The sequence below is a fragment of the Stegostoma tigrinum genome, chromosome 21 (genome assembly GCF_030684315.1).
Source record: "Stegostoma tigrinum isolate sSteTig4 chromosome 21, sSteTig4.hap1, whole genome shotgun sequence".
Classification (NCBI taxonomy): Eukaryota; Metazoa; Chordata; class Chondrichthyes; order Orectolobiformes; family Stegostomatidae; genus Stegostoma; species Stegostoma tigrinum.
In genome coordinates, this window is record NC_081374.1 from 25,189,578 (window position 1) to 25,203,406 (window position 13,829).

The 13,829-nt window shown below is 38.7% G+C and overlaps 1 protein-coding gene across 2 annotated transcripts in view; it reads left to right on the forward strand.

The window, feature by feature from the left end:
- LOC125462853 (TBC1 domain family member 22B) overlaps positions 1 to 13,829 on the forward strand; it is a 276,012-nt gene that overhangs the window by 172,214 nt on the left and 89,969 nt on the right. For both annotated transcript variants that reach the window (XM_048553288.2, XM_048553287.2), the window contains exons 9-10: positions 3,715 to 3,821; positions 11,641 to 11,716. In XM_048553288.2, the coding sequence (XP_048409245.1) occupies positions 3,715 to 3,821; positions 11,641 to 11,716 (183 nt within the window). The remainder of the gene's footprint in view (positions 1 to 3,714; positions 3,822 to 11,640; positions 11,717 to 13,829) is intronic.

Sequence of the window (13,829 nt, forward strand, 5' to 3'; positions counted from 1 at the left end):
TCCTTCGGTCCATGATATCTGCACCAACTAAACTACTTTAAATTTACACGAGAGTCCCTTTACAGCAATAGGCCTTTGGCTACGAGTGTTACGTCATTTCAAGTGCTCATCCAAGTACTTTTGAAAGGGAGTTTGATTTCTGCCTCAATTGTCTTCTCAAGCAAATGCATTTCTGATACCCACTACCATCCTTTGGATGAAAAAATTTCTTCCTCATGTCCCCTTTAAACCTTTGCCTTTCATCTAAAAAATTATAGTCCTTGTTATTACCCTTTAACTAAGGGGAACAGTTACTTTCTACCCACCCCTCAATCTTATATGCCTGAATTAAGGAACCCCCTGCTGCCGCACACGCACACACCTCTGCTCCGAAGAAAACAACCCAAGGTCATGTGGACACTCTTTATTGCTAAAATGCCCCTTCCCAGGCAACATTATGGTGAATCTCCTTTGCACCCTCTCCAGTGTAATCATACTCCTTTAGTGTGATGACTAGAACTACATGCAGTACTCCAGCGGTGGCCTAGCCAAACTTTTGTATAGCGCCAACATAACCTACCTGCTGGTATAATTCATGTAATGGCTGATAAAAGCAAGTGCCTCATAAACTGCCGTAGCTACCCTATTAACCTGTCCTGCCACCTTTATGGGTCTGTGGACAAAGACTGTGAGATCTTTCTGAGCTTCCGAGTGTCCTGCCATTCATTGTCTTCTTTCCTTGTCATGTCACTTCTTACACTGTATCATCTCACCATTTTCAGGGCTAAATTTCATCTGCCCATCTGACCAATCCATCTCGAAATCCTCCTGTAACCAAAGACATTGTTCCTCATTGCCAACCACCCAGCCAGTCTTTGTCATCTCAACTGTACTTACCATCCCTTCCACATTCTCCTCTGTCTTTATATAATATAAAATATATATCAGTTGGGTATCATACTGATTGTTTTTTTTTTGTGAACCAGGAAAAGCATTTATCTTTTTTCGGACTGCAGGTTACTGTCCAATTCCTATGTTAAAGAAGGTGTAGAAACAGTTGCAATGCCCTGTATATTGTTAGTCAAGGCTGAACTGACTTAAAAGTAGAGACTAAGTGTCACAAATGATTTAAAACTAACTTTAGTAGAGATCTATATACATTTAGTGACTATTTCTAAAAATACATTGACAGCCCAACAAAGATGGCTTTCATCAAATATAGAAGAGGCAAGATTGCTGCTTCTATAAATTTCTAGTAACTACTAGGGCAAAAGCCAACTTAATTCTCTGGTTTGTGACAACTTCCATTTGTATGAAGATAATTAATTCATTACAAAGGAATAGTAGATAAAATATCTACCTCAGCCAGTACTCAACAAAGGAAACCGTTGAAGCACCTTCTTCATTTGATTACAGTAACGGATTCATTTATCTATGACAGACTACATTTGGTTTTGACCACAATGCCAAAACAGTCCCTAGGTCCCAATCAGTGTGTTTTTTTTGTTTGAACCACCATTAATTATTTCCTGCTGGGATAACAAGACTGCTCTGTGAGGTGATATTGGTTTGTCTATATTCACTAAGGTTTAGAACATTGAGAATGGATTGGTTTGAAATGTAGAAAATTCCAATTGGACTGGACAGAGTGGATGCAGGGAGGGTGTTTCCTCATTTGGGATGTCTGGAACCAGGAAACATAGTGTAAGGATAAGGGATAAACCGTTCAGAACTGAGTTGGGAAAACATTTCTTCACTGAAAGGATGAAAGTGAAAGTGGAATTCTCTGCTACAGGAGACTGTATAGACCAAGTCACTGAATATATATTCAAGGAAAAGAGAGAAATATTTCGGTATTAAAGACATCAAGTAAGGTAGGGATAAAGTAGTATGGTAGCATTGCGCTTGGAGGGTCAACCATGATCATATTGGATGGTGGAGCAGGCTTGAAGAGTCACATGGCCTACTTCCTGCTCTTAGCTCCTATATTTTTGACTTCTTCAACATGAAAAACAACTCCCAAGTTCAGCTAAGCCTGTCTACAATCTTGAGCTCACTCCCAGGAGTCTAATTTTCCAGAAATAAACCTGTATTTCACGTGCAAAATGAACCATTTTGCAGGTGACAACTGCTGCAACTTCCACTGCAGTTTGACAATATTTGAAGACCTATGAAAAGGACTGTTGTGTGCTGTCAATTGAAAGGACCTCCACTGGACATGAATTTTATTGGACTCCACTTGAATTAATACTAATAACTTATTGATATTATACAGTCCATCATTGTAACTACGTATTTCTGTTTTCTGTACCTTTTTTCTTGTATTCTTTGTATGGGTTCCTTCATTTCACCCCAGGTAGAATATTTCAATAAACCAAAGTTTGTTGCAAGTTATTTAAATATTGCATTTCACAAATCGAGGGTTTAGGGAACACATCATTGCATTTTCTTTTAAAGCAATGGAAATGAAGTAAAAAGTCCTGATTATTTTGAAGCTGTTTGGGTGTTTTAGTTACATACATATAAATGAAATGGCTGCTAAACTGCACATCTACTTAATGTTTGGAGTGCTAAGTGTTGTGAACCTATTAATTACATTACAATAAGTTTGTGCTAATAGAGATATATTTATGAAAAGCTAAATATAAAGCAGGAGGAAGCTAATTTTCTTTGTGTGGAGCTGGAGGAACACAGCAGATCAGGCAGCATCAGAGGAGCAGGAAAGCCTGACATTTCAGGTTGGGACCCTTCTTCAGAAATGGGGGAGAGGAAAGGGAGCTGTGGTATACTTGTGGGGGGGGGGGGCGCGCTGGGGAAGGTAGGTGGGATGGTGATAGGTGAGTGTAGGTAGGCTGTGGTGGAGATTGGTCAGGGAGGTGGGAGGAGCGGACAGGTGAGAGAGAAGACGGACAGGTTGTGTCAGCTCAAGGAGGGTGGGGGTGAGAGGGAACCTTTCCCTGCAATGGCAGGAAGTGCTACACCTGCCCCTACGCCTCCCCCCCCTCTCTCCCACTCAAGGCACGAAACAAAGCTTCCACATTAGACAGAGGTTGATCTTTACATCTGCCAGTGTGGTCGATTGCATCCGCTACTCCCGATATAACCTCCTTTACATCGGTGAGACCAGGCGGTGCTTTGTAGACCACCTGTGCTTTTTTCACAACGAACGACAACACCTTCCAGTCGCAAACCACTTCAGCACCCACTCCCACTTCCTGGATGACATGTCCATCCTGGGCCGCCTCCAGTGTCACCAATGAGATTGCCTGGAAACTGGAGGATCAGCACATCATATTCTGCCTTGGGGGCCTACAACCCAATGGTCTCAATGTGGACTTTACTAGTTTCAAAATCTCCCCACCCCGGCCTCATCCCATGACCAACCCTCCCTCTCATCCCTGCCTTCTAAACCTGGTACAACCCATCCGTCTTCTCTCCCAACTATGCACACCTTCCACATCACTGACCAATCCCCACCACTACCTACCTGCGCTCACCTATCACCGCCGCCCCCCCCAACCCTCCTCTCTATTTATTTCGGAGCTCCCTTCTCCAGCTCCCTTCTCCGTCCCCCATTTCTGAAGAAGGGTCCTGACCCGAAGCGTCATCTTTCCTGCTCCTCTGATGCTGCCTGGCCTGCTGTGTTCCTCCAGCTCCACACTGTTATCTCAGACTCCAACTTTGGCCATTCTTGCTATCACTGAGCTAATTTTCTTTCTCATTTTACAATTGCAGAAGAAGATGTGGAAAATTTTGATGTAACAAACCTGTCGGAGACAGTACAGCGGAATATAGAAGCTGATAGTTTCTGGTGTATGAGCAAACTATTGGATGGCATACAGGTAAATTTCATGAAATAAATTGAGAAACTGGCTAATTACTAACTAATTTTTGGAACCCACTTTTCTCTCCTGCACACCCATATTGACATTTGCTCAGGTAAGCATAGCTTGAGGCTGTTTGCCAAATTGAAGTGTGGTGTTCGAGTCTGATTTTCGACTCTCTGGTACCTAGCTGAAGCAATAATTGGCCAGAAATTTGTACAAAGTTCAGATAAGATAGTCTCATTCCTCTAAGTTTCTGGGACATGTAAATCCTATTATATGGAAGTGACAGGAGCTACTTAAAATATTTTCAGAGATCCTAAAAAATTTATTTCGGTGTTCACAAAAGCAGCTGCTGGCTTGGCATTGAGGATAGATTTTCCAGAAAACGGGTGCATTGTTAATAACAAGGATGGAAAAAAATACTTGTCAGAAGATGGAGGATGATTTTAATTGTAGTAACCACGCAGGACATTTATTCCTTCCACAGGACAATACAGAATAGGTTATTATTGAAGTGTACTGGCAATCAGTTTTATCTTGCGAGGCAGTGTAAGAAACTGATTATTTGGGTGGGCAGGGATTAATACTGGGACCATTGTTCATCTCGTGGTGTATTTAGTTTAAGTGGAAAGTAGACACAAAGTAGTCTAAAATTGGCAACAGTGATTTGTGTTACATGTGATTTACGTGAGCCTGCATTTGAGTTTTTATCATGATATTTACAGAGGATCATTGTATCAGCGCTTAATTATCAATTGTTACCTGCTTGGTACCTAGCATAAGGCTCCTTAGATCCAAATAGAGACAACTGAAATTCAGTTTGCTAACATTAGGAAAGACAAACTTTAGAAAGCCTCTTTTTAAGATATGCTAGGTCTTTATAGGTATTGACAAATTTAGCCATGAGAAAATATTCATCATGGCCCAGAAAATAACAGCAAAGATGAATGGGATGAAGTTCAGAAGAAGGACAATTAATGTTCATATTAGAACTAATTCACTCAGAGGGTGAACACTTTGAATGGACTTCCAGAAAGTTAACTGCATGAGTTGAGGGTGAGAAGGAATTGGGTAAGTTGGAAAAAAAAGCAATTGAGGTATGTAGGTCATGGATTGGCTTCTGCTTTTGAATTCAGGTAAAGGTCTAATGTCCAGAAATTGTCATTTATTTTGTCTTAATGTTCCTGTAATCACTATTTTTTAGTTCAACGCATATGAACAAAACAACGATTTGTCAGTTTTAGACCTTCCCTTCAGTTCTGCTTACTTAGTTTGCAATGAATAGTCACTAAATCTGTGTCTTGCAAACTTTTGTAATATCTCTATCACATCAACTTTCAAAACTTTATAGTGTCTACTTTTTAAATTTTTGGCATTACTACAATCCATCGGCATTAAAGATTTATCTGGTGTTTCTTGGCTAGGTTAGTTATTTTCTGTTTGGCAAGTTTGATGTGCAGCTAAAGTATAAAATAATTTGTTTTTTGTGTTCTGCTGTGATTGGACTGTTTCGAAAGGATTCTAACCATGACTTTAACTTGCACTCTTTTGTACTCCTGTCTTGAGGTGGAGTCATATTTCATTTGAAATATGGTTTTTGTTTGTACTTTGTGCTGGACCCTTAATTTATTGTACTCCTCCATGTTTTTTGACTTCTTTGCATTTCGAAAATACCCTGATTCATTTTTTTTGTAGGTCCAGAGGAAATAACCTCCTATTTCCTTTCATTGCATTCCAGCTGCCAGAGGTTTGCTCATTCACATTATTCTATCATTCCTTTTCAACTTTTTAGCCCCATCTACATTACATATTGTTACAGCTTACTTTTCTGTCCTCTAAATCATTCATAAGTATTATGAAAAGCTGGACCACTCAGTGCAATTCCAATAATCGCTTCCTGTCGATTGGAATACGTAGCCATTATCTCTATCTCCTATCTTCTAACTAACTCCTTGTACATGTCGATAGTTAATTTCTAGTTCCACATGCTGTTACTTTTCTTCTGTCCATTATACAGTGCAGAATTTTGCTTTTGTTTGAGACTTAGTTTAGAGATAAGCCTAAATGTTAGAGGTACTTCCATTTGGGGTGGTTCTGTTTGCTCACGCAATTATGTTCTCCTGAACTTAATGCATATGCATGACTGTGTAAGACCCCACATTTTATGGACAGGAAGAGCTGAAATCTGCTGGGACCTTCTGGTTTCATATTTACAAGATGGTTAGGCACTTTATTCTCTCAGGAGCATCACTCATTTTGTTTATAAACACTACCTAATCCTGGAGAAGGCGGAAACCAGGCAAAAAGAGGTGTCACGCTTCCACACCCTCCTTCGGAGGTTTCTCTGACGCTGTCCAGGAGGAGGAGAAAACTTATTTTACTTGTGGATTGTAACAAGGGACCATCCAGACTGATGAAGCCCACCTGAGCCTGCAGAGGTCAGTACCCATGGGTGGCTCGAAGGAACCTAGCTCCACTGCTCCCTTGAGAATAAACGATCTTTTCTCTGCCAGACCATGGACCACTGTCCACTCAATACTTTATGCCCATATAAATGAGAATTGTGATTGTAAAGTTGCCCTTGAAGATAAGTGTCAGTGTAGGAATTTAGATCCCTGGCATCGCATGATATGTGTAATCAATGTCTGTCACCGCACTGCAGCTGCCAGTGAAGCATCACTTGTACCACAGTACTACTGGCTGCCTCACATCTGCTAGGGCTCACATTTAAAACATAAAAGGAGTTACAGCATCTTTTTAAGAAAGACTTGCATGAGAGAAAGACACAACCAAAAAAGATTTTGTGAGGTGCAATAGACATAACCTGCAGTTTACATTATCTATGTAGTCACTTTCTGATTAGTTAATGTCTTTCACAAGGCTTAGTATTGATCCCAATATTACAACAGGATGTTTGATGATAGTAGGTCTAGAATTTCCGAATTTAACTCTGTTGCTGTTCTTGAGTAATTGTTACACAATGTCCATTGTACAATCCAGGGATATAATTGCTGATTTGAGAGTCTTAGAAGGTTTTTCACCATTTAATGCTCTGTGACCGAAGCTGTCAGAAGTCTTGAAGATTTATCCGTCTTTAGTATGCTTATTTTCGCATTTACAACAAGTAAAACAGAAGTGTTAATCTACTAAACGTCTCCCATTTTTTCGTTTCTCACAGAATTCTGACACTTTATCCAAATCATCTGTGAAGACTGATGCAAAATAAGCCTTCAACAAGCTTGCTGTCTACTGATTTTCAGTAACATTCACAATTAAACTCATGTTTAAGGAGCACTCTTCACTGCCCTGGCACTGTTGGCATAATTGTAAAATCCAATTGTGTAGTCCCTGACTTTGAAAATCTTTTACTTTCTGTCATTACTTCTCAGAGCTCTTATTACAATTGTAACATCCCTTTACATTTCTTTATATCTGTTCTATTGTGCAAGGTCTTTACTGTTCAGGATACTTTATGTCCTTTCAAAGTTTGAATGAAGGCAAAAATTCAAACAACAGTTTTCAAATAAAATTCAAATACCAATTTTGTGTTTTGATACAATGTCCCTACAGACTCTCTAATCCATTGAAAGAGATATAGGCCTTACTACTGCTGTACTCCAAAATTTTGCAACCCACTGCTGCTCTGCGTTTCTGGTGGCACCATCCAAAACTTACCTCCTTTGCTTTGGGTGTAAGATGAGCTTGCCATAATAGGAGAGGAATCCAGTCATCTTGCTACACGTAGGTACCAACTGCACAGTCAGGGCAAGGAAAGAAGTTGTGCATAGGTAAGATCAAGAGCCAGATAATTTTTTTTAAAAAGGGAGAACTTGCATTTTTATCTGAACCACAAACAAATCAGCAAAGACCAAATAAGATTAGGGAAGGCAATGATGTGATTGTAGTCTCACTGGTGTAGAAATCCAGAACACCAGACTAATGTTCTGGAAACACAGATTCAAATCACACTATGACAGATGGCGAAGTTTGAAGTCAGTAAAAATAAATCTAGAATTGAAAATATGGCCTAATGGTGGCCATGTGATCATTGTCAATCATTGTAAAAATTAATCTAATATCCTTTCGAACAAAATCTGCCATCCTTTCCTCTTGTGGGACACATGTGGCTCCAGACCTAGAAGGATGTGGTTGATTCTTTCTTGTCCTGTATACAAAGAACAAAGAAAATTACAGCATATGAACAGGCCATTCAGCCCACCAAGCCTAAGCCGATACAGATCCTCTATTTAAACCTGTCGCCTATTTTCCAAGGTCCTGTATCCTTCTGCTCCCTGCCCATTCTTTCTTGATACATCTTAAATGACGCTATTGTGTCCGCCTCTACCACCTCCACTGACAACGCGTTCCAGGCACCCACAACCCTCGTACATATCTCCCTTAAACTTTTCCCCTCTTACCTTGAAATCGTGACCTCTAGTAATTGAGTCCCCCAAGCTGGGGGACAAAGCTTCTTGCTATCCACCCTGTCTATACCTCTCATGATTTTGTAGACCTCAATCAGGTCCCCCCCTCAACCGCCATTTTTCTAATGTGAATAATCCTAATCTGTTCAACCTGTCTTCGTTGCTAGTGCCCTCCATATGAGGCAACATCCTGGTGAACCTCCTCTGCACCCTCTCGAAAGCATCCAGATTCTTTTGGTAATGTGGCGACCAGAACAGTATTCCAAATGTGGTCGAACCACAGTCCTATACAACTGCAACATGACCTGCCAACTCTTGTACTCACAGCTCTGTCCGATGAATGAAAGCATGCCATATGCCTTCTTGACTACTCTATCCACCTTCAGGGTACAATTTTCCTGAATACCCAGATACAATTCGGGAAGGTCAATAAGTGCTGCCTTAACCAGTGATGTGCACTTCCATGAAAGAATTTAAAAAAGAATGGAGATTAATGTGTGGCGAAAAGATGAATTCGGAGGAGTAGGTTCTAATTCATCTGACACCAGCAGCAGAACTGGAGGAAGTGAGATTTATACCATTGGTCCAGTTTACATCTGTATATGTAGAGAGATTGGCTTATTCTGATTTATCTTTTTTGCAAAAATAATGCTTTGTTTTATTGCTGAAACCAAACCTGCAGCATCAGTTTTAGTAACAGACTTTCTTGTTAAACTGAGGCAAAAACCACAACAAATTGATCTATCAAGCATATTTCAGATCGGGAGCTGACCTGTCCAGAAATGACATGGCTGGGATCATATCAATATATTGTGATGCAATCTGTCCAAAACACATTTTATGGTCATCCTCCACAATTTTATCACCCTTTAACAACAGCTGTGAGATAATACTGTCCTTGTTATCCAGATTGTTATCTGTGTAGGTCATGTTTCTTGTTTCCCTCTTCTTAAGTCCCAGAACACGCAATGTCTGGATCCTGTGAACTGTGAGTTCGCTGCTTTACCAAAGACGCATGTTTTGTCACTCCATATTCAAATGCAGCTTTGTTTTTTTTCCCCCATTGAAGATTTCATTAGTCATCACAGTATTCCCTGAATCAAAAACAGGTAGCTCTCTTATTTTCTTTCACTCTCTTTTTTTTGTCTGCTTTGACAAGGGTTTCTAAGTAACAGGTTACAGCAACTATCTAATTTGGCACAATTGGATGAATCAGCAATTAAGACAATCATGGTCATTATAATCAAGATTTTAGCCACTACTACAATATTGTTAATATGACGCTGTTGATCCTCATCATATTCATCATCCAAACTACCTGTTTATGCATTGCCTCAAATACCTGATTCTTGGAAGTTTTTAAACATAGTGATATTTACAGTCATTTGAGAAATGCTTATTTCTTATTCTGTGTTAATTCATTGTCAGCTATCAACTCAGTCATGTATTTTCCTTTGATTTAGAAATGTGTTTGAAGGTAACCCATTCATAAAATGTTACAGCAATTCCTTGTTTTGTATACACCAGTGCACCTTGACCAGACGATTTTGTGTTTCAGTAATCTTGGAGTCCTTCATTCTCTGAATCAATGCAGAATTTCCAACATGTCCTGAAAATGGTTTGCTTCCCCCAAAGTCTTTTGAGACCAGTTATTTGCTCTAAAAGAGAGTCATTACCCCAAAATTGAATATATATAAAAACTAAATGACTACCCATGTGAGAGTTTTGCACTATCCAGTAACTGACAGAAACTCAGAAATTTCTAGATTGATTTTGAAAGGTTATATAAGTGACCAAAGAAATTCAACGATATATTCTTCCACACTTATTATCCCTCTTTTAAAATTAATCAAATGTCAATCATGCCTCAAAGGTTCTCAACAAGACACCTTATTTTGAAAATTTTGTCCAGTAATGTATTAGAATTTTTGGTGTTTAAATCCTGTTCTAAAAGTATTTTGTTTCTAATCTTATTCTTTCCTGGCCATGATAGAACTTAAGCCATACCTTGCTTGAAGCAACCCAATTCCATATCTCTACCTCACTCTTCCGTTACTTGTATAGCTCTAATTCTCACTGGTGGGTAACCAATTTCTTAACCTTGCAGCAAGCCACAACTATTTCACCCGAAAAGCCATGAACAGCTTTGCTCTTGTCAGAAACAGGGATTGACTTCTGCATTTTTTTATTTTCCCACATGTACAGATCAAAGGTAGTCTTCTGCTACCATGTTTAATTGACAGATATCCATAAATTGAATCACAGCTGAAGACTTTCCATGATTTATAACAGTTTCAGTGTTGAACTACAGTTTAATACAATACCAAGTTCTAACTTTCCCTGCTGGATCCCTTTTCTTTCCAGAATCCAATTGCTTATTGTTGAAAAAATTCAGCTCTCCATTACAGACTCCAGTGTACAGTACCTACTCTCAAATAACTGAAGCATTGTTGGTTTATCTCAAAAGGAACATGCAGAGACTATTGTTGTGCAATGGTGGTATCCCTACCTCTGAGCCCCAGGAATCCTGTTTCAGGCTCCACCAGATCCAGAGGTTGTGATAACATCTCTGAGCAGGTTGATTGGCAAATATCTAAAAGACACCTAGTGTTCCTAAAATTGTCACAGAGAATTCATTCATATTGCTACCTTGTTTGGTGGCTAACACACAACATTAATTGCCATTTCTTTCAGAGTATAAGACGTATCACTTAATTCTTGGTAAGTTTCAACCTCTTTTCCTAATTGTAACCAAACAACATGGCTCCCCCTTCTGCCGCAGTTGAATAAAATCTCACATTCCCCCTTTCAGGATATTCCATTTCACCATAATTGAAAGGAAACATAAGAGCTGACCATTTTATAAAATCTTTCAATCTTAAACCATTTTTCTATGATTTCAAGATGTAGTTAGTTATCACACTTGGGCCTAAAGGAATCATAGAATTTTGGGAACTGCTTATTGAGTTGAACAATCAGCCATGATAATACTAAATGGCGGAGCACTCTCAAAGGGGTGAATTTTTGTACCTACATTCTATGTTTGTGTGAAATCTGTAACACCTTACTTGGATGACTTATTGATGATATTGGTGAGGACTCTTCGTACAAGAAATGTGACACTAATGTTTAAAAATGAGCTCCTTTTAATTTGTTCCTTTGCATCCTGGCAGCACAATCTGGGGTCCACCATTTTGACACAATGACCAAGTCAGAAAGTAAAGGATGTTGAAATAGGGCATTGTGTCTTAGATTGAGGAGAGAGGACATTTAAAACAAATCAGTGTTAAAGTGAGAAAACGTTAAAAGGGGAGATGAAAAATTAGGACTGTTCTCCAATTTTTTTCTGAGTTAAGATAATTAGTACTGTTGCGCTAATTAATCAGTTCTTATGCCTTACTTCTCTAAAGGACAATTACACTTTTGCACAACCAGGGATACAGAAGAAAGTCAAAGCACTTGAAGAACTCATCAGCCGAATTGATGGTAAGTCTGGATGATGTTATCTGTCTCAACAGTGGGCCATTTGAGTGGCAACATTGTTTACACCTCTGCCAATTATTATTGTTGATTGTAAAATATATTTAAATTGGCTAAAATGTGTAACATAGTGGTAAAATTTGCTATTTTCAATTCTTTTGTGCAGTTTGTTGATAAGACACCTTGATTTCGTTAATAAAATGTAAAAACAGAGAACTGTTTGATCAGATAATTTCAATGACAGAAATTGAATTGTTCCCATTAATTAGTCTTACATAGCCAGCATTTCAAATATTTACCATTTTCTACCTGAGACATGTAATAGAAAGAGGCCAGTTAATATTTCTAAAGAGAATAATCCAGACGTTATTTATAATCGCAAAACATTCTCCTATTTTGGGTTGTAGCTTTGGTCTATTTCATTTGTTCTAAGGAACTGTCAATCCTCCTCTTCTCAGTGACTTTAAACTTTGGTAGCACCAAAGAGGCATTCAAAACAATATTGAATGATCAGTAAATTATTTGAAACAATTAGATGATTCCTTTGCAAACACCATCAGCAAGAATGTCTTGACAACACACATGGTTTACAGTGAAAATTGCATGTACGTGAATCATAAAATCACCACTACAGAGTGGAAGCAGTCTATTTAGTCCATTGAGTCTACACTGACCTTTTCAATGAGCATCCCTCTCCAGACCCGCCCCTCTAACCTATCCTTTAATGCTACGTTTCCCATGGCTGAATTCATCTAGCTTGCACATCCCTGGCCCCACAGACAATTTAGCATGGCCAGTCTACCTAACCTGTGCATCCTTGGACTTTGGGAGGAGACCAGAGCATCCAGACAAAACCTACACAAACATGATAAAATTGCGCAAATTCCCTGTAGGCAGTTGCTTGAGGCTGGAATTGAACCCAGCTGGTGTGGACTCAATGGGCCAATTGGCCTGTTTCCACACTGTAGAATTTTATGACTCTGTGAATAAATTAAAACCTTTCGTAAGCTGCTTCAGTAAGCCACATTATAATGAAGGATGGACTGCAATTAAGTAACGTTCCCCCCCTCTATTTACTGTTCCCTTTTGAAATGGACCACTTTAGGTTCTCAGGACACATGAAGTTTTACATGCTTAGTTAAAGTGAAGAAATTACAAATTTTTAAGTGAGATCCTTCAAACTTTGTTTCTAAGATACAGACTTTGCAACAGACTAAACCTCCGTCTTATAGTAAACTAGTTTTATAATTTTAGTTGTAACATTGAAGTTTTACTTAATGCTCATCCAGTGTTCCTTTGTTAACATTGATTCACTTACTGTGCTTGTGTTTTTTAAAGCACTCAAAAGCTTTTTTATTTCGACTTAGTCTGTTATTTTTGTTTTCACAATAATACAAATGAAAACATAAAGTAATAAATAACTCCCAGACATTGTGAATAATCTATTCCCGTGGGATAAAATTGAATTTAAATGAAAATGACCCTGAAATTTTCCATTATGGATGTGTTATCAAATAATAGCTTGTGATGCATTGTCGAAATGCCCTTCATTAGTAATTAATGTATTACTGAACAATGTAAAAAAGTGCAATTGGGATCCATTAAATCATATTCTGATGCAAGTGCAAACTAAATTTCACAGTTTAAAAACAGTACAATAACTTGCTAATATCAATTCAGAGCTTCTCTTACGGTTGAAGTGTATCTTTATATTTAATGTGCCCTGCATTTGATTTTAGATGCTTCCTTTGTAATACTAGAGGTCTTTATGCTGAGTGTTGTGAAATATGCTCATCTCAAGTTGATTGGAAGTCAGCATTACTAGATTAGCTGGCCTCTATCCCAGCAGGAGCTATAGGAGATGGGTGGGTATATTAGTTTCAGCTTCCAAATTTTCCCTACATTCTTGTATGACTTGATAGCATTAGATGTCACCCCACTTCTCTAGAAAGGAAGAGTCTTGTAAGCCATTTAGTCTGATATAAGAAGTGGAAAAATATTAAGGACTAGGTACTTGATATAACATGACAATAAGAAAATCATAATTATTCAGATATTGTGGTTGTGATGAGAACGAGCTGTCAGTGCCCAATATCATCATAACTGACTTCTTCATATG